General features: G+C 44.6%; 2 protein-coding genes across 2 annotated transcripts in view; both read left to right on the forward strand.

Moving 5' to 3' along the window:
- LOC309564419 (uncharacterized protein) overlaps positions 1-20,710 on the forward strand; it is a gene marked incomplete at its 3' end in the record, with an annotated part of 909,898 nt that overhangs the window by 592,239 nt on the left and 296,949 nt on the right.
- Positions 6,180-17,431, forward strand: LOC309562982 (uncharacterized protein; the record flags this gene model as incomplete). The annotated part of the gene is made up of 3 exons (XM_082267308.1): positions 6,180-6,321; positions 6,440-6,581; positions 16,401-17,431. Exons 1-3 carry the CDS (start codon positions 6,229-6,231, stop codon positions 17,429-17,431), a joined length of 1,266 nt encoding a protein of 421 aa, XP_082123434.1. The 5' UTR covers positions 6,180-6,228.

Here is a 20,710-nt window from a genome sequence, read left to right on the forward strand (position 1 = left end):
TCCCCCCACCATCCATACTACATTCTCCGACAGCTCTCTTCCACCATCCACACTACATTCTCTGACAGCTCTCCTCCACCATCCACACTACATTCTCCGACAGCTCTCCCCCCACCATCCACACTACATTCTCCGACAGCTCTCCTCCATCAGCCACACTACATTCTCCAACAGCGATCCTTCACCATCCACACTACATTCTCCGACAGATCTCCCCCCACCATCCACACTACATTCTCCGACAGCTCTCCTCCACCATCCACACTACATTCTCTGACAGCTCTCCTCCACCATCCACACTACATTCTCCGACAGCTCTCCCCCCACCATCCACACTACATTCTCCAACAGCGATCCTTCACCATCCACACTACATTCTCCGACAGATCTCCCCCCACCATCCACACTACATTCTCCGACAGCTCTCCTCCACCATCCACACTACATTCTCCGACAGCTCTCCTCCACCATCCACACTTCATTCTCTGACAGCTCTCCCCCCACCATCCACACTACATTCTCTGACAGCTCTCCCCCCACCATCCACACTACATTCTCCGACAGCTCTCCTCCCACCATCCACACTACATTCTCCGACAGCTCTCCTCCACCATCCACACTACATTCTCCGACAGCTCTCCTCCACCATACACACTACATTCTCCGACAGCTCTCCTCCACCATCCACACTTCATTCTCTGACAGCTCTCCCCCCACCATCCACACTACATTCTCTGACAGCTCTCCTCCACCATCCACACTACATTCTCCGAGCACCGGGCAGCTTTGGGTGGGTGTATATGTGGCGGCTGTGTTAAACACAGGGTGTGCACTGTACACTCACTGTCCCAAGACTCCCGGACTCCAGACGAGGCTGAAGTAGGCGGCCTAAGAAGGCAGAAGCTGTCCCAGTGCGCGGAGGCGCGTGGCGCAACATACGCAATGACGTCACGGCAATATCGGTAACCTCCGGGCCTGATTCCGATATATCTGGGAAAGTGCATATTGGCCTTGCCGATAATCGGTCGATTCCTAGTCCCTATCCTATGCATTGAGCACTTATAGGAAACAACTGCAGAATTCCCAGAAAAAAAACACACACACATTTTCTTTAGTTTTATTATCAGAAATGCTAAAATACTATCAAATAATTGTTGTTTTTCATATTTGTTATATTGTTTGACTGTTAACCAAAGTAAAATTTGAATCCTCCTAATCCTCTTGTCTTGATTATTCTCTTACTTGTACCATCTATCCCTTATTATGTAAAGTGCTGAACAAACCGCTGTTCCGTGAAAAAAACCTACCCGTGAGAAATGCCTACCCCCGTCACTTCCGGTGCACCTACGTCCGCACCTACATCATTGAACAGCTGAGGGCCTGACAAGTGCGCATGCTTGGAGGGTATTTTTACTGTGTGCCACTTTACACTTGCGGCGCTTACATTAAAACAGCTCCTCTGCAACATGAGTCATCTCCGCTCCTATCCCTGTCACTTCCCTGATCGCGGCTAATAAATATAAAAGCGGATCACGGAGCCGAGATCTCCGTCATTTTGATTTCATACACCCGCCGCCGCCGCTTTTACATTTACTAGCCGAGATCAGGGAAGTGACAGGGATAGGAGCGGAGATGACTCATGTTTCAGCCCAGCTGTTTTAATGTACCCGCCGCAAATGTAACATTACACACACTACCGTGATAAATCCATACCATCCGAGCATACGCACTTGTCAGTTCCTCTGCTGTTCAATGACGTATCCGGGGCTTTGAGCATGCGCACTGCTATGCTGCTCAGCTGTTCCTGACAGGAAGTGACGAGGGTAGGCATTTCTCACGGAACACCGCAGCATATAAATCCTGTATAATAATACTAATAATAATAATGAGAATAATAATAAAAATATTAATGATAATAATAAGAATAAAGAATGCAACGTAAAGACATGCACCACTAAGCATCAGGCAAAATGTTGAAACATAAGATAAGATGCAATATTTATTTTCTCCACAAGATGACAACCTTACTGGAACACACAGACAGGAAGTAATGTATATTAAAACAGGAAGTTCTGGGTCAGAGGTGATTTGGGAGGAAGTAGAGAGGAGACATTGCTGGAACTGGCAGCAGAGGAGGTAATAAGATATTATTTTATATTTACACCCAGTAATCCCCCCGTCATGTCCGTCCTCTTCCTCCATAGTCACTGTGATGTATTTTGTCTTCAGCTGCCGCTACAGCTGTATAGAGCCATTTATCCAACCGTTCATCCAGAGCCTCTGGTTTATAGACCGGATACATCCTAAATATAGAGCCATTTATCCAACTGTCCATCCAGAGCCTCTGGTTTATAGACCAGATACATCCTAAATATAGAACCATTTATCCAACTGTCCATCCAGAGCCTCTGGTTTATAGATAGATACATCCTAAATATAGAACCATTTATCCAACTTTCCATCCAGAGCCTCTGGTTTATAGACCAGATACATCCTAAATATAGAACCATTTATCCAACTGTCCATCCAGAGCCTCTGGTTTATAGACCACTTACATCCTAAATATAGAACCATTTATCCAACTGTTCATCCAGAGCCTCTGGTTTATAGACCGGATACATCCTAAATATAGAACCATTTATCCAACTGTCCATCCAGAGCCTCTGGTTTATAGACCAGATACATCCTAAATATAGAACCATTTATCCAACTGTCCATCCAGAGCCTCTGGTTTATAGACCGGATACATCCTAAATATAGAGCCATTTATCCAACTGTCCATCCAGAGCCTCTGGTTTATAGACCGGATACATCCTAAATATAGAACCATTTAGCCAACTGTCCATCCACAGCCTCTGGTTTGTAGACCAGATACATCCTAAATATAAAGCCATTTATCCAATTGTCCATCCAGAGCCTCTGGTTTATAGACCGGATACATACTAAATATAGAGCCATTTATCCAACTGTCAATCCAGAACCTCTGGTTTATAGACCGGATACATCCTAAATATAGAACCATTAACTGTCCATCCAGAGCCTCTGGTTTATAGACCAGAAACATCCTAAATATAGAACCATTTATCCAACTGTCCATCCAGAGCCTCTGGTTTATAGATCGGATACATCCTAAATATAGAACCATTTATCCAACTGTCCATCCAGAGCCTCTGGTTTATAGACCAGATACATCCTAAATATAGAACCATTTATCCAACTGTCCATCCAGAGCCTCTGGTTTATAGACCAGATACATCCTAAATATAGAACCATTTATCCAACTGTCCATCCAGAGCCTCTGGTTTATAGACCAGATACATCCTAAATATAGAGCCATTTATCCATCCTCCATAGAGCTGTCTCGGGGATGTTGGCTCTCATCACTGTGAGATAATGGACATCATGTCTACTCTGGATCAGGATATGGGGAGGAAGAAGACTGAACTACAGTAGAAGTTCTAATGAAGGCAGCGGAAGGAATGAACATCCCTACAGTGCATAGAATAAGGGATAAAACTCCTGATTTTTGTGATTTGATGGAAGTGATGCTGCAATTCTGTACCTTGCAGTATGTTAGTGGGGGATTGTTGGTTCTCTTTGGCCCCTCACCATAACCTAACTGGTTGTCCTGTCTCTGTCATGTGATCCTGAGCACCAATCGCAGCACAGATGCCCCCAGACCTATTTTGGTGGAGTTGGCTGTCAGGGTGACATCGATGTGCACAGTACATGCAGTGTCCAGTGACACTAATAAGACGGGGCTCACAATATCGCAATATCGACATTCCCGGCCCCTGTGCACACAGAACAATGTCATGTCTACATATCCTCCATGGTCAGTGCTATTCAGTAAACACATTTTCCCAATATTTATCAGGTAACACCTACCTTTAAAGCTCATCTAAAACCAAAAGTATTTAGATGGCAAAGGGGAATGTTAGACCAATGGTTACCTCTTACATACTTTTCCGACACTCTTGACTTGGTTATGAAGTAAAGTGGAATTTCCCAAACTGGGGACGTTAGAATAAATCATTAATAAAGATTCTAACTCAAGTCAAACCAAACTGAAGCTAAAAGGTTTTGGTTAGAGTTGTTTTTTTAAAGGAAATGTCTGATTTACTTTCAGTGAGTTTGTTGAACACAAGACGAAGTAGTATTAGTTGCAGTCTAAGGTGTCGTAACTACGAAGGAACGCTCTGCAGACGTTATTGATCCTGGAATGTCCTAGATAATCATCGATTTATTTGTCTGCAGAGAGGAGCATCCTGTATAGATTACATGATCACCTTAGGGAGGATGGAGAAGGAGCGGACTCACATAACTGAGACTTTATTAAACCTCACTCTGGAGATAATCTACTTGCTGACCGGAGAGGTGAGGGGGATTCTGGGAGGGTCACAAGACAATAGACGTATCTCTGTAATTGAAAAGACAGACCACTCTGGGGAGGTGAGAAGGATTCTGGGAAGTCTGTAGTGAGAATTGTTACTTTCTCTCCTTACACAGGATTATAAAGTAGTGAAGAAAATATCTGGTGAGCCTTTACTACCTAGCAGAGGTCTTCAAGGGACATCACCCATCACCGTGCCTCCGCCTCACTGCCTGACAACAGAGGTAACCAGTGCCAAAAAGATTCTACAACTCACCGACAGACCACTCTGGAGAGGTGAGGAGGATTCTGGGAAGTCTATAGTGAGAATTGTTACTTTCTCTCCTTACACAGAATTATAAAGTAGTGAAGAAAATATCTGGTGAGCCTTTAATACCTAACCGAGGTCTTCAAGGGACATCACCCATCACCGTGCCTCCATCTCACTGCCTGACAATAGAGGTAACCAGTGCCAAAAAGATTCTAAAACTCACCAAGAAGATCAATGATCTGCTTACAGCAGAGGTGAGTGGTGCCGGGAATTTTGGGACATTATCCAGTAACAGACAAGGGATGTGTCTGGATGGTGACTGTATCATTGTGTGTGTCAGATTCCTATAAGGTGTCAGGATGTCACTGTCTATTTCTCCATGAAGGAGTGGGAGTATTTAGAAGGACACAAGGATCTCTGCAAGGACGTCCTGATGGAGAATCAGCCGCCCCTCAAGTCACCTGGTAAGAGGAGACTTTATTGTAAAGGAGCAGTACGGAGGGTCCACCTAGATCAGGGGTCGGTAACCTTTTTGGCTGAGAGAGCCATAAACACCACATATTTTCAAATGTAATTCCGTGAGAGCCATACACTATATCTCAGGGGTCAGGAACCTTTATTTAATATTCATATTCATGGGCTGCAGCTATACAGTGAGTAGATGGAGCCTTGTGAAAGTGCCTGGAGTCCGGTCGGGAAGAGAGCAGAGCAGGCAGGTATGCAATGAGGCCGGAGTGGTGAAGAGTCTGCAGGCCTGCGAGTGATGGAGGTGAGTATAGGCCCTGAGAAAATGGCGGCCGGCCACTGAAGGCCTCAGAATTGGATGTGAGAGGCAGCTCCCGCGGGTCCCCAGGTGTCAGAGGGGAAGGATATCGTGTCTGTCGGGGCATAGGGAGCGGATGACAGGTCTCCTTACCAGGCGGTGATTGCCAAGGCCCTCAGATGCACAGCACATGAGCTTCCGGCGGTACCGCGAGTAGGCCGTGGGGTCCGTAGCATGGCAATCCGGTCACCCAGAGACGAACTGAGGGTAGCGGGGGTAGCCCACAAAGTGTACCGTCGATGGGTGCAAAAATCTCCTTGGCACCGGGCACAGCTACACGGATGGCACTGGATTGAGTGGTAGACGCGGCGGAGCTCTGGGACTACACGTCCAGCGCGGCTCACGTCCAAACACGCCCCCCTTTATTAAAGATTTGTCTGCGAGCCAGAGGCAGCCATCAAAAGAGCCACGTCTGGTTCCCTACCCCTGACCTAGATCCCCCATCATCTGATAAACACATAGAAACAATGTATTCAGTCAGTGTGTGTGTCTCCTACAGATGGATCCAGTAATGGGAACCCACCAGAGAGATGTCCCCGTCCTCTGTATTCCCGGGATTCCACACAAGAAGGCCACACCACCCCTCACCATCATCAGGTAGGTGGGACTGGGCACGTAGACCTAAAAATGTATTCTCAGCTATGGGATGATATTTTTCTATGTAACCTATGTTGCTTTTCACAAATCCATTCTATTGTATTTGTGACTCAGGCTGAAGATCTGAAAGACATCAAAGTTGAGATTAAAGTGGAAGAAGAAAAGATGTTTGGAGCTCCGCAGTCTTTCGAGGAGGGTGTTCCTCTATATAGCCAGGATTCAACAGAGGAAGATCACACTACCACTCACCATGATCAGGTAGATGGGATCGAGCAACTAGAACTGAAAACTAGTTTTAAACTTCTGTGTGATCTCAGTATTGGGAATCATTTTTTGGGATGTTTTACTTGATCGGTTTTTTTTTTTGGGGATTTAGGGTGAAGAACTGAAAGACCTCAAAATTGAGGTTAAAGAGGAAGAAGAAGAGACGTTGGTGAGTGGAGATCAGCAGTCTATGGAGGAGGGGGAGATGATTATGAAAAGTAAACAAGAGGAAACCTCTCTACATATCGACACAAGTAAGTCATAAATGCTAAGTGGAGAGACATTCACATTTTATTTTTACAAAAAGTTGGGAGGGGGAGAGAAACGCGACAACCATAGTGTAGCACGTAAAGTGTAATTTTAATGAAAAAATCACTCACAAAGATAATATAAAAAAGCACTCACAAAAATAATATAAAAAAGCACTCACAAAGATAATATAAAAAAGCACTCACAAAGATAATATAAAAAAGCACTCACAAAAATAATATAAAAAAGCAGTCACAAATATAATATAAAAAAGCAGTCACAAAGATAATATAAAAAAGCAGTCACAAAGATAATATAAAAAAGCACTCACAAAAATAATATAAAAAAGCACTCACAAAAATAATATAAAAAAGCAGTCACAAATATAATATAAAAAAGCACTCACAAAGATAATATAAAAAAGCACTCACAAAGATCATATAAAAAAGCACTCACAAAGATCATATAAAAAAGCACTCACAAAGATAATATGAAAAAGTACTCACAAAGATCATATAAAAAAGCACTCACAAAGATAATATAAAAAAGCACTCACAAAGATAACATAAAAAAGCACTCACAAAGATCATATAAAAAAAGCACTCACAAAGATAATATAAAAAAGCACTCACGGAGACAAGGCACTGGGGGAGTGGCTTGGAGAGGAAGAGATGTGAGGACGTGTGAGTAGGAGCTCCCGCTAACCCCTCTCCCGGACTGCCCCGACACGGCATAGCTACACGGCATGCAAACAAGTAACTCGGTCAGGAATCGCCCAGTGACCCGCTCGGTTAGCGATCGCTCGGTAGCAGACCGGCGTCAACTACAGAGGAGATCAGGTGGTGGAATACAGCAATACTTTCAGCAGCAGCTGTCCGGAGTGCCGGAAACCAAGATGGCGGCGGCACGTGTGGGGACACAGCCTAAACAGAGTGCGCAGGGAGTGCAGTGCACACAGCATGCAGAGAAAGGTGAGAAGCCGCCAGAGGGAAACATGACAAACCCAGGGGGGACAGCACCGAGAGAACTCGAAGCGGACCCCGGGACTCAGCAGGAAAAGGTAAATCCGGATATCAAAGACTTATTGAAAGCATTGCCCACTAAGGCAGAGATAGAGGCATTAATAATGCGGATTGAGGAAACACACCAACGTGATATCCAGGAACTCCGCAAAGATATGGTCCAACTATCCGATAGAGTTACTTTAAAAGAAACCGAGATCACACAAGTAAAGGACCAAGTAGCGGACATAAGGAAGACCACAGAGACATTATCAGAGGCCACCATTAATATGCAACTTCATATGGAAGATTTAGAAGATAGGAGCCGCAGAGGAAACTTAAAACTGAGAGGCGTACCAGAGGTGGAAGGGGAAAATTTACAAGAAAAGGTGAGAGACATTTTTTTAAAAGTGCTAGCCCCCACCTCACACCCTGCGGCCCCTATGGAAATTGATAGGGTCCACAGACTGACAGGGTTCAGATATACAGACTCCAACAGACCCCGTGATATAGTATGTAAAATGCATTACTACACACAGAAAGAGGAGATCCTCCGGAAAGCCTGGGACATAGGTACAGTGGAAGTCGCAGGGGCTAAAATAAAAATACTCCCGGATCTGTCTAAAACCACGCTTTACCGCAGATCATTACTACGGCCAGTGCTGGAGAGAGCAAAGCAACAAGGTTTTAGGTACAGATGGGGATACCCGCTGGCAGTGACTTTTTTTAAAGAACGAGACATGTTTGTTCTTCGTACCCCAGCGGATTTACCCAACCTATTTGAGTTCTTGGGTACAGAACCTGTTCAGGTGGAGGACTGGCTTACAATTTCCCCCAGAACAATGGGGTACCCAAACTGGGGACCCCGTGAACGGAGGTTGAATGGACATGGTAATAAGAAAGGACAGGTCTGAGAGAACTAAGTGAAATTGAGGATCCAATTGGAACGAGAGAATGAAGAAATGACAGGAAGAAATACTGCTATTACAAAATTCTCTCTTCAATAACTTTTTTTTTTTTTCTCTTTTTTTTTTCCTTTCCCCCCACCCCTTCGTCGGCTGTTCCCCCTTTTCTTTTTGAAGCAGTCAACTCCAACATGTTTTTTTTTTTGAGGGTATATGGATACATGGATACACCCCCGCCCCCCCCCCCCCCCCTAGGAGGAGGATAAGAGATAAGGTCATATTTTTTTTTTTTTGCACAAAATCACTATTGATTTGAACTTTTTTTTTTTTTTTTTTTTTTTTTTTTTTTTTTTTCCGTATTCTCATATACTCTTATATTTATATTATATATTCTTAATTTTTTTTTTTTTTTGCACAATTCTAAAACACATGAGACACGAGTGTAGAGTGGTAGTGGAGGTGTTTTCCTTTTCTTTTTTTTTATGATTATGGGAAATTATGTTGTTTCTTTTTCTTTTTCTGTTTTGGGCACACAACAATTAGAAATTTTTTTTTTTTTTTTTCTTTTTTTTTTTTTTTTTTTTTTTTTTTTCTTGGGTATAATATACACTTTGTAACCTATAAAACACTAATAAGGGTAATAATGGTAATAAGGGTAATAATCTGATTTATTAAAAAGCACAGTTTTTGTTTAACTTCTATTTTTGAATATAAACACATTTTCACAATACGACCAATTTCAGTGGTCTCTAAGTAGGTGACAGAGCACAGGGTGCCCTAGAGGCGGGGGGGAGGGGCGGAGGAAGCATTGGGTAATACTTGACCTACCAAGGAACTAGGAGAAGAGGAGGGGTAGATGGTAGATGGCAAATGTATTGTGAGATCTAGGGGTGGGGATGGATGGGGGGGGAGAGACGAGGGGAGAAGAGAGCCCCCGTATAACCATCTCCTCCTTCTCCCACCCCCCCTGCTTTTTTCGTTACTTTTTCTTTTCTAATTTTTTTTTTTTTTTTTCTTCCCTTTTTGCAGGGGGAATTGAATGGGTTTTTTTTTTTTTTTTTTTTTTTTTTCTTTAATATAATGTTTATATCCTTGATTTTTTTTTTTTTTCTCTCCTTTGCCTCTAAATGAGATACAAGGAATATGAGAAATTGAGGCAGGGAGAAGTAGATATACAAAAATAATGAATCTTATTTATATATATATGCCGGAATACCCTGTGAATGATCTGTGTTGGGGTTCGGGAGAGGGAGGGGAGAGTTTTATTCTCTAACCTAACCCAAACATAACCCCATTTAGGAAATTGCTCAAAGAACCAATATAGATTGGATGAGCAACCCAGCGTGAAGCTATATAGTGACCCCTCTATAGTAGAGAGGCCAAGAAGGTACTTTCCTTCCTCCCCCCTTCCCCCCCTAAGTTTCCCCCCCCCCCCTTTTTTTTTTTTTTTTTTTTTTTTTTTATAATGGAGAATATACGGATTTTATCCATTAATGCAAAAGGTCTCAACACTCCAGAGAAAAGGAGAATTTTGTTAGATGATCTGAAAAGATCAAGGATAGATATTGCGATGGTACAGGAGACACATTTCAGAGAGGATAAATGCCCTAAGTTAAACAATAATCTTTTTCCTATAGTATATCATTCGACTAACTGGGAGGCTAAGTCGAAGGGCGTATCCATCCTCCTATCAAGGAACATACCCTGGAAATGTACACAAGTTTTGAGTGACCCAAATGGCCGATATTTATTTGTAAAAGGGACGATACGAGAGACCGAAGTCACACTAGCCAATATGTATGTCCCAAACATAAAGCAGGATGGTTTCTTGAGGAGGGGCATGGACATGCTCAATGAGTTTAGGGGGGGACATTTAATAATAGGAGGAGATATGAACATCCCCCTGATCCCCTCAGAAGATACATCCCGGGGCCAATCCTCAATCCCGCCTATGGTGCGAAAACACTTTGCTAAAATACTACAGGAAGGACAATTAATAGATGCATGGCGCCTGATGCACCCCAGAGAAAGAGACTATTCATTCTATTCCTCTTTGCATCAACAATACTCCCGCATAGATTATTTCTTAATCCCACACAGTCAATTACACGCTATAAAAGACATAACGATAGGCTCAGTGACTTGGTCAGACCATGCCCCAATTACATTAATTTATGAGTTACCAAACAAAAGAGAAAGGAGAGAAACAACCTGGAGACTGAATGAAAGTCTTTTACAAGATAAGGAGACTATGGCAGAGGTCGAGTCAGAGATAGTTTATTTTTTTTTAACTAACACCACTGCAGACTCAGACCCAGGGATAATATGGGAAACACACAAAGCAGTTATACGAGGAATTCTTATAAAACATGGGGCCAGGATCAAAAAACAGCGAAATAAACAATTAGATCACCTACTTCAAGCTCTTTATAAAACAGAAGCAAAACATAAGCATGCACCATCAGCGGAGGGAAAGGATGAGCTCTTGAAAATAAGGAGAGATATTAATGAACTCTTATCCTTTAGAGCCAAAGCAGCAATCCAGAAAACTAAAAGGATTTTCTATGAAGCAGGGGATAAATGTGGGAAGCTATTAGCAAAATCACTCAAAGACCAAAATCTGACAACATATGTTCCACATATAGTAACAGACGCAGGACAGAAACTTGTATACCCCAAACAGATAACTCAAGAATTTAAAAAATATTATGAAACATTATATAACTTAAAAACCCAAACAGCCCTACAAACGCAGATGGAGGAATATGTATATACCTCACAAATGCCTCAGTTGTCAGAAGAGGAGAGTAAAATACTCGAGTCCCCTATAACACCTGCGGAGATAATGGAAACTATAAAGAATATTAAAGTAGGGAAGGCACCTGGACCTGACGGGTTTACTATTCATTACTATAAGAAGTTAATGCCATACCTGAAGGAATTTATGAGGGATATGTTCAACGCCTGGGGGGCAGAGAATAGAATCCCTAAAGAAACCATACATGCACATATATCGGTAATCCCTAAGGAAGGGAAAGACCCTACCTCGTGCAAAAGTTACAGACCAATTTCCCTGTTGAACACTGACTTTAAAATTTTCACAAAGATTTTGGCAGTTAGACTACAGAAATACCTGACAAAGTTGATCCATTTGGACCAGGTCGGATTTGTCCCAACCCGAGAGGCAAGGGACAACACGACCAAGCTATTGAGCTTATTACATATAACACACCAAAATAAAATACCAACAGTCTTGCTTAATACCGACGCAGAGAAAGCGTTCGACAGGGTCAGGTGGGAGTATATGTTCACGGTCCTTCGCTATATAGGGATAGGGGAGAAAATGTTAAAATGGATAACACAGAGCTATTCAGTCCCTTCTGCAAAAGTGAGGGTAAACGGAATTTTATCTACAGAGTTTTTAATTACAAACGGAACGAGACAGGGCTGCCCCCTGTCCCCGCTCCTGTTTGTAGTATCACTGGAACCCTTCCTGTGCAGAATCCGAATTAACTCGGATATTTCGGGCATCAGCGTGGGAAAGGATCAGTATAAAATATCAGCGTACGCCGATGACGTCCTATTCTCGATCACGAATCCAATTATATCACTCCCCAACTTGTTATACGAGCTGGAGAGATACGGAACTCAATCTAATATGAAGATAAATTTCATTAAATCCGAAACAATGGGAATAGAACTTACAGGGACACTCCAACAACAGTTAAGGGCAAATTTTAAATTGAACTGGACTAAGACAGCCCTTAAATACTTGGGGACATCGATCACACCAAATATATCGCAATTGTTTAATCTGAACTTTATTCCCTTACTAAAATCTATAAAACTACTACTGCTAAGGTGGAGAGGAGGAATGCATTCATGGATGGGAAGGTGCAATATAATTAAAATGAGTGTTATACCAAAATTCCTGTACATTTTTCAGGCACTTCCCATACACATCCCACCTCGATACTTGACGCAGATTGAAACTATGATAATGAATTTCATCTGGAATTCAAAACGTCCGAGAGTAGGGAAAAAATATCTATTTAAAGCGAAAACAGATGGGGGGCTGGCAGTCCCGAACATAAAGAAATACTACCAAGCCATTCAACTGGGAAGAGTGATTGACTGGTGTCGACACAGAGAATACAAGCTCTGGCCAAACTTAGAGCAGGCACAATGTGAGATCTCGTTGAAAAGAGCCCCATGGTGTTATAAGATCCTACCAGTATCAATAAAGAAACATCCTATTATAGGAAATACGATCAAAACTTGTGCAAAAATATTTAAACAGGATAAATTAATATGGGAGAACTCCGTATTGTATCCAATACTAGGAAACCCCCACTTTGAGACAGGATATCAAGACAGGAAATTTAAGACCTTAGCAGATAGAGGAATTACACAAATATCCGACTTCCTAACAGAGACAGGCTGGGTAACGATGGAGGAATTAACAGACGTTTCAGGCCACTTCGGCCTAGATCTATGGCGGGCCTTTCAACTACGCCATTTTTTGGGAACATTGCAAGTCCCCTCTCAGGATGATAAAGAGGTAACACCTTATGAAAAATTATGCACCCAAAATGGAATTATGGAACATACTATATCTAAAATTTACTCTCTGCTAATGACATCAGTAGAACGGCGTAAACCTCCTTTTTTGAAGGAATGGGAGAGGGAAATGGGTATTGTCTTCTCACTAGAACGGGAAAATCAAATAATTAAGTCAGTATTCTCAACTTCAATTTGCGTTAGAATTCAAGAACTGAATTACAAAATTTTTTCCAGATGGTATTACACCCCGGTTAAGATGAATAAAATTTCTGTGTTAAATACAGATTTGTGCTGGAGATGTGGGACGGAGAGAGGGACAATGCTCCATATATTCTGGGAATGTCCTAAACTAGAAAAGTTTTGGGAGCAGATTTGGAGGTCAATACAGGAAATTATGAAATGTCATATTCCCAAAGAACCTGCCCTCTTTCTGCTCCATACCCCCAGCATACCGATACAAAATTACAAAAAATCCATTATACCACATCTGGTGAACGCTGCCAGGATATGTATCCCTCTTAAATGGAAAGAGACTGAACCACCTAACATAAACATGTGGTTAAGGAAAGTTGAGGAAATACATAACCTAGAAAAATTGGTCCTATCTGCTCATCAACAAACTGATAAATATGAGAAGAAATGGAAACAGTGGAAAGATTATGTTAATTCAGAAGAAAGGTAATTTCCAAGTACAGGACAAGAACTTGTGCGGAGAAGATAGATATATAATGATATAGGAGTGTAGAGACCTATGCACCATTTTTCTCCCTTTTTTTTTTTTTTTTTTTTGGGGGGACAGGGGGGAAAGGGGGAAAGAAGGAAAAGGAACGAAATGGGAGTTTTGGGTTCGGTAATAGATTGCCAAAGAAAGGCTAAGGTTCCTTAAAGGGAATAAATGGTTTGTAATTATAACCTTGAAAGCTAAAATGTAATGTATATACTGTATATGTAACTGAACTTAAAGAAATAAAGATATAATTTGAAAAAAAAAAAAGCACTCACAAAGATAATATAAAAAAGCACTCACAAAGATAATATAAAAAAGCACTCCCCAAAGATAATATAAAAAAGCACTCACAAAGATCAAATAAAAAAACACTCACAAAAGTAATATAAAAAAGCACTGACAAAGATCATATAAAAAAGCACTCACAAAGATAATATAGAGCTCAGCATGACAGTCAGGTAGCCTCTGGGACAGAGATCAGACACACAACCAGGATGCCTTGCTTTGGCCACCGGCAAGGGAGCGGTGGTGGATGGGAAGCCGGGAACTGCTGTCACTGGAAAGCCAAAGCCATGGATGGAACACAGGGCCCAGGGTATGAAGCCACCCTAAGTAGTAGGAAAATGCTGGATCTGGACCTGGAACACGTTTCAAAGCATCCTTGCTTCTTCTTCAGCCCTGAAGAAGAAGCAAGATTGCTTTGAAACGCGTGACAGCATGACAATGACCCAAAACATACCGCCAAGGCAACAAAGGAGTGGCTCAAGAAGATGCACGTTAAGGTCATAGAGTGGCCTAGTCGGTCTCCAGACCTTAATCCTATAGAAAATGTGGAGCTGAAACTTCGAGTTGCGAAGCGACAGCCAAGAAACCTTAAGGATTTAGAGAAGATCTGTAAAGAAGAGTAGACCAAAATCCCTCCTGGAATGTGTGCAAACCTGGTAACCAACTACAAGAAACGTCTGTGCCAACAAGGGTTTCTCCACCAACTACTAAGTCATGTTTTACTTAGGGATCAAATACTTATTTTACTCACTGAACTGCAACTAAATTTATAACATTTGTTTTATGTGTTTTTTCTGGATGTTTGATTGATATTCCGTCTCTATCATTTAACCACTTGCCTTCCGGGCACTTTCACCCCCTTCCTGCCCAGGATAATTCTCAGCCTTCAGCGCTGTCACACTTTGAATGACAGTTGCGCGGTCATGCTACACTGTACCCATATGACATTTTTTATCATTTTTTTTCCCCTCACAAATGGTGGGAATTTAGTTTTTGCTAACAACCAAAAATTTTGAAAAAAAAAAAATATTAATTTTGTTAAAATTGTTTGCGAACAGTAATTATTCTCCTTCACTGATGTGCACTGATGGGATTTGATAGGCGGCACTGATAGGCAGCACTGATGGGCTCTGATAGGCGGCACTGATTGGCAGCACTGATGGGCTCTGATAGGTGGCACTGATAGGCGGCACTGATTGGCAGCGCTGATGGGCTCTGATAGGTGGCACTGATGGGCAGCACTGATGGGCTCTGATAGGTGGCACTGATGAGCACTGGTAGGCAGCACTGATAGGTGACACTGATGATGAGGCACTGATTGGCGGCACTGGTGGGTGCTGATTGGCAGCACTGGTGGGCACTGAAAATTGCACTGATGGGCACTGATTAATGGCAGTGGTGGGCACTGATTGGCATTACTAGTGGGCCCTAAAAGGTGGCACTGGTGAGCACTGATTTGCAGCTCTGGTGGGCACTGATTGGCAATACTGGTTGGCCCTGATTGGCAATACTGGTTAGCCCTGATAGGTGGCACTGGTGGGCACTGATTGGCAGCACAGGTGGGAACTGATTAGTAGCACTGGTGGGCACTGATTGGCAGCACTGGTGTGCACTGAAAATTGCACTGGTGGGCACTGATTAACAGCAGTGGTGGGCACTGATTGGCAATACTAGTGGGCCCTAAAAGGTAGCACTGATTGGCAAGCACTGGTGGGCACTGATTGGCAATAATGGTGAGCCCTGATTGGCGGTACAGGTGGGCACTGATTGGCAATAATGGTGAGCCCTGATTGGCGGTACAGGTGGGCACTGATTGGCGGCACTGGTGGGCACTGATTGGCAGCACTGGTGGGCACTGATTGGCAGCACTGGTGGGCACTGTTTGGCAGCACTGGTGGGAGCTGATTGGCAGTACTGGTGGGCACTGATAGGACCGATGTCCCTGCAACAGAACCCGGCTATCGGCTTTCTTCTTCTCTCCTCACGCTTTACATCCGGTGATCAGCTATCATTGGCTGACAGCTGATCACGTGGTAAAGGGCCGCTGTGATTGGCCCCTTACCCGGATCTGTGAGCAGCTCAGCAATCACAGAGCGCGTTGGCCGCGCGATCACGCAAGGACGTCAGTGAACGCTCTCCCGGCAAAGTAAGCCTTGCGCATTCGACAATAGCGGGGGCGGGGAGGGTTCATAATACACCTATGATCAGGATTATAGACCCGTCATTCCTTTGTCAGTGGGCAGGGGAGCAAATACTTATTTTCCCGCACTTTATGCTTGAATGTGTTAATAAAAAAAAAAACGTTCTTCTTATTTGAAAAAATAAAATTGTTTTCCCCCACAGGTGGGCGCTACGTGTGGAACACCTCCGAGGGACATCTCACTTTATCTTCAGAAGATTTCCACATTATACAATATTCCCCCGAGGAGAATCCTAAAGGATTTTCTAACCAATCACACGCTTCAAATATCCCTCCAACAAGTTCCGCACATCCATCGAATTCCAAGGCAGGAGAGCGCTCCATGTCCTGTTCCGTGTGCGGGAAAACATTTGCTGAAACCAGAGACCTCCTCGTACACGAGAGAAGCCACACGGCCGAACGCCCCTATGCGTGTTCAGAGTGCGGGAAATGCTTCACCGAAAAGAAAATACTTCTTAAACACCTGAGGGGTCACACGGGCGAGCGCCCTTTCTCGTGTGCGCAGTGCGGGAAATGTTTCATTCACAAAGGAGACCTTCTTAGGCATGAGAGAATTCACATGGGAGAACGTCCTTTTTCTTGCCCCGAGTGCGGAAAGTGTTTTATTCACAAAGGAGACCTTCGCAGGCATCAAAGGATTCACACGGGCGAGCGGCCTTTTTCGTGTTCGGAGTGCGGGAAAAGTTTCATGCACAAAGGAGACCTTCTCAAACACCAAAGGATTCACACGGGCGAGCGCCCTTATTCCTGTTCGGAGTGCGGGAAAAGTTTTACTGAAAAGGGGACGCTTGTTACCCACCAGAGAATTCACACGCGTGAGTATCCCTTCTCGTGTTCAGAGTGCGGGAAGTGTTTCGCTGTTAAAGGAAAGCTTGTTATACACAAGAGAAGTCACACGGGCGAGCGTCCTTTTTCTTGTCCCGAGTGCGGGAAATGTTATTCTGGGAAAGGAAAGCTTATTGCACACCAAAGAAGCCACACGGGTGACAGCCCTTTCAAATGTTCGGAGTGCGGGAAACGTTTCAATCAGAAAGCCGACCTTCTCAAACACCACAGAATTCACACGGGCGAGCGTCCTTTCTCGTGTTCAGTGTGCGGGAAATGTTTCGTTCAGAAAGGAAATCTTCTGAAACACCAGAAGACTCACAGAGGGGAGCAGCAAGGGTCATCGTAAGTATTAGGAAATTAATACAGGGAAGGGCCCCTTACATTTATAGTGCGGGAAATGTTTCATTTACACAACAGCACTTATTTCACAACAGGGATAGCATACAAGCTAGCTTCCCTATTCATGTTTAGAGTGTGGGAAGTGTTTCATTTAGGCAGCATCACTTAATTCACACTAGAGACTTCAAACAAGCTAGCTTTCTTTTAGTGCGGGAAATGTTTAATTTACGCAACAGCACTTATTTGACATCGGAGACTTCAAAACAAGCAAGCTGGCCTCTTTATTCATCTTTAGGGTGCGGGAAATGTGTCATTTACACAACAGCACATACACTATATTACCAAAAGTATTGGGACGCCTGCCTTTACCCGCACATGAACTTTAATGTCATCCCAGTCTTAGTCCGTAGGGTTCAATATTGAGTTGGCCCACCCTTTGCAGCTATAACAGCTTCAACTCTTCTGGGAAGGCTGTCCACAAGGTTTAGGAGTGTGTCTATGGGAATGTTTCACCATTCTTCCAGAAGTGCATTTGTGAGGTCAGGCACTGATGTTGGACGAGAAGGCCTGGCTCGCAGTCTTCACTCGAATTCATCCCAAAGGTGTTCTATCGGGTTGAGGTCAGGACTCTGTGCAGGCCAGTCAAGTTCCTCCTCCACAAACTCGCTCATCCATGTCTTTATGGACCTTGCTTTGTGCACTGGTGTGCAGTCATGTTGGAACAGGAAGGGACCATCCCCAAACTGTTCCCACAAAGTTGGGAGCATGAAATTGTCCAAAATGTCTTGGTATGCAGACGCCTTAAGAGTTCCCTTCACTGGAACTAAGGAGCCAAGCCCAACCCCTGAAAAACAACCCCATACCATAATCCCCCCTCCACCAAATGATTTGGACCAGTGCACAAAGCAAGGTCCATAAAGACATGGATGAGTGGGTTTGGGGTGGAGGAACTTGACTGACCTCAACCCGATAGAACATCTTTGGGATGAATTAGAGCAGAGACTGTAAGCCAGGCCTTCTGGTGCACATCAGTGCCTGACCTAACAAATGCGCTTCTGGAAGAATGGTCAAACATTCCATAAACCTTGTGGACAGCCTTCCCAGAAGAGTTGAAGCTGTTATAGCTGCAAAGGGTGGGCCAACTCAATATTGAAGGTAGAGGAGATGGAGGACGGATGAGGAGATGGAGGATGGATGAGGAGATGGAGGATGGATGAGGAGATGGTGGATGGATGAGGAGACGGAGGATGGATGAGGAGACGGAGGATGGATGAGGAGACGGAGGATGGATGAAGAGATGGAAGATGGATGAAGAGATGAAGGATAGATGAGGAGATGGAGAATGGATGAGGAGATGGTGGATGGATGAGGAGATGGTGGCTGAATGAGGAGATGGAGGATGGACAAGGAGATGGAGGATGAATGAGGAGATGGAGGATGGATGAGGAGATGGAGGATGGCTGAGGAGATGGAGGATGGCTGAGGAGATGGTGGATGGACGAGGAGATGGAGGATGGATGAGAAGATGGTGGCTGGATGAGGAGATGGAGGATGGACGAGAAGATGGAGGATTGCTGAGGAGATGGAGGATGGCTGAGGAGATGGAGGATGGCTGAGGAGATGGAGGATGGCTGAGGAGATGGAGAATGGATGGGAAGACAGAGAATGGATGGGAAGACGGAGAATGGATGAGGAGACGGAGAATGGATGAGGAGATGGAGAATGGATGAGGAGATGGTGATGGATGAGGAGATGGAGGAAGGATGAGGAGATGGTGGACGGATGAGGAGATGGAGGACGGATGAGATGGAGGACGGATGAGGAGATGGTGGATGGATGAGGAGATGGTGGATGGATGAAGAGATGGTGGACGGATGAGGAGATGGATGAGGAGATGGAGAATGGATGAGGAGATGGAGGACGGATGAGGAGATGGAGGACGGATGAGGAGATGGTGGACGGATGAGGAGATGGATGAGGAGACGGAGGACGGATGAGGAGACGGAGGACGGATGAGGAGATGGTGGACGGATGAGGAGATGGTGGACGGATGAGGAGATGGAGGACGGATGAGGAGATGGTGGACGGATGAGGAGATGGTGGACGGATGAGGAGATGGATGAGGAGATGGAGGACGGATGAGGAGATGGAGGACGGATGAGGAGATGGTGGACGGATGAGGAGATGGTGGACGGATGAGGAGATGGTGGACGGATGAGGAGATGGTGGACGGATGAGGAGATGGTGGACGGATGAGGAGATGGTGGACGGATGAGGAGATGGAGGACGGATGAGGAGATGGAGGACGGATGAGGAGATGGTGGACGGATGAGGAGATGGTGGACGGATGAGGAGATGGTGGACGGATGAGGAGATGGTGGACGGATGAGGAGATGGATGAGGAGATGGAGGATGGATGAGGAGATGGTGGACGGATGAGGAGATGGAGGACGGCTGAGGAGATGGAGAATGGATGGGAAGACAGAGAATGGATGGGAAGACGGAGAATGGATGAGGAGACGGAGAATGGATGAGGAGACGGAGAATGGATGAGGAGACGGAGAATGGATGAGGAGATGGTGATGGATGAGGAGATGGAGGAAGGATGAGGAGATGGTGGACGGATGAGGAGATGGAGGACGGATGAGATGGAGGACGGATGAGGAGATGGATGAGGAGATGGAGGACGGATGAGGAGATGGAGGACGGATGAGGAGATGGTGGACGGATGAGGAGATGGATGAGGAGACGGAGGACGGATGAGGAGATGGTGGACGGATGAGGAGATGGTGGACGGATGAGGAGATGGAGGACGGATGAGGAGATGGAGGACGGATGAGGAGATGGAGGACGGATGAGGAGATGGTGGACGGATGAGGAGATGGTGGACGGATGAGGAGATGGATGAGGAGATGGAGGACGGATGAGGAGATGGAGGACGGATGAGGAGATGGAGGACGGATGAGGAGATGGTGGACGGATGAGGAGATGGTGGACGGATGAGGAGATGGAGGACGGATGAGGAGATGGTGGACGGATGAGGAGATGGTGGACGGATGAGGAGATGGTGGATGGATGAGGAGATGGTGGACGGATGAGGAGATGGTGGACGGATGAGGAGATGGTGGACGGATGAGGAGATGGATGAGGAGATGGAGGATGGATGAGGAGATGGTGGACGGATGAGGAGATGGAGGATGGCTGAGGAGATGGAGAATGGATGGGAAGACAGAGAATGGATGGGAAGACGGAGAATGGATGAGGAGACAGAGAATGGATGAGGAGA

Source organism: Pelophylax lessonae, assembly GCF_965119305.1.
Source record: "Pelophylax lessonae genome assembly, chromosome: 9".
NCBI lineage: Eukaryota > Metazoa > Chordata > Amphibia > Anura > Ranidae > Pelophylax > Pelophylax lessonae.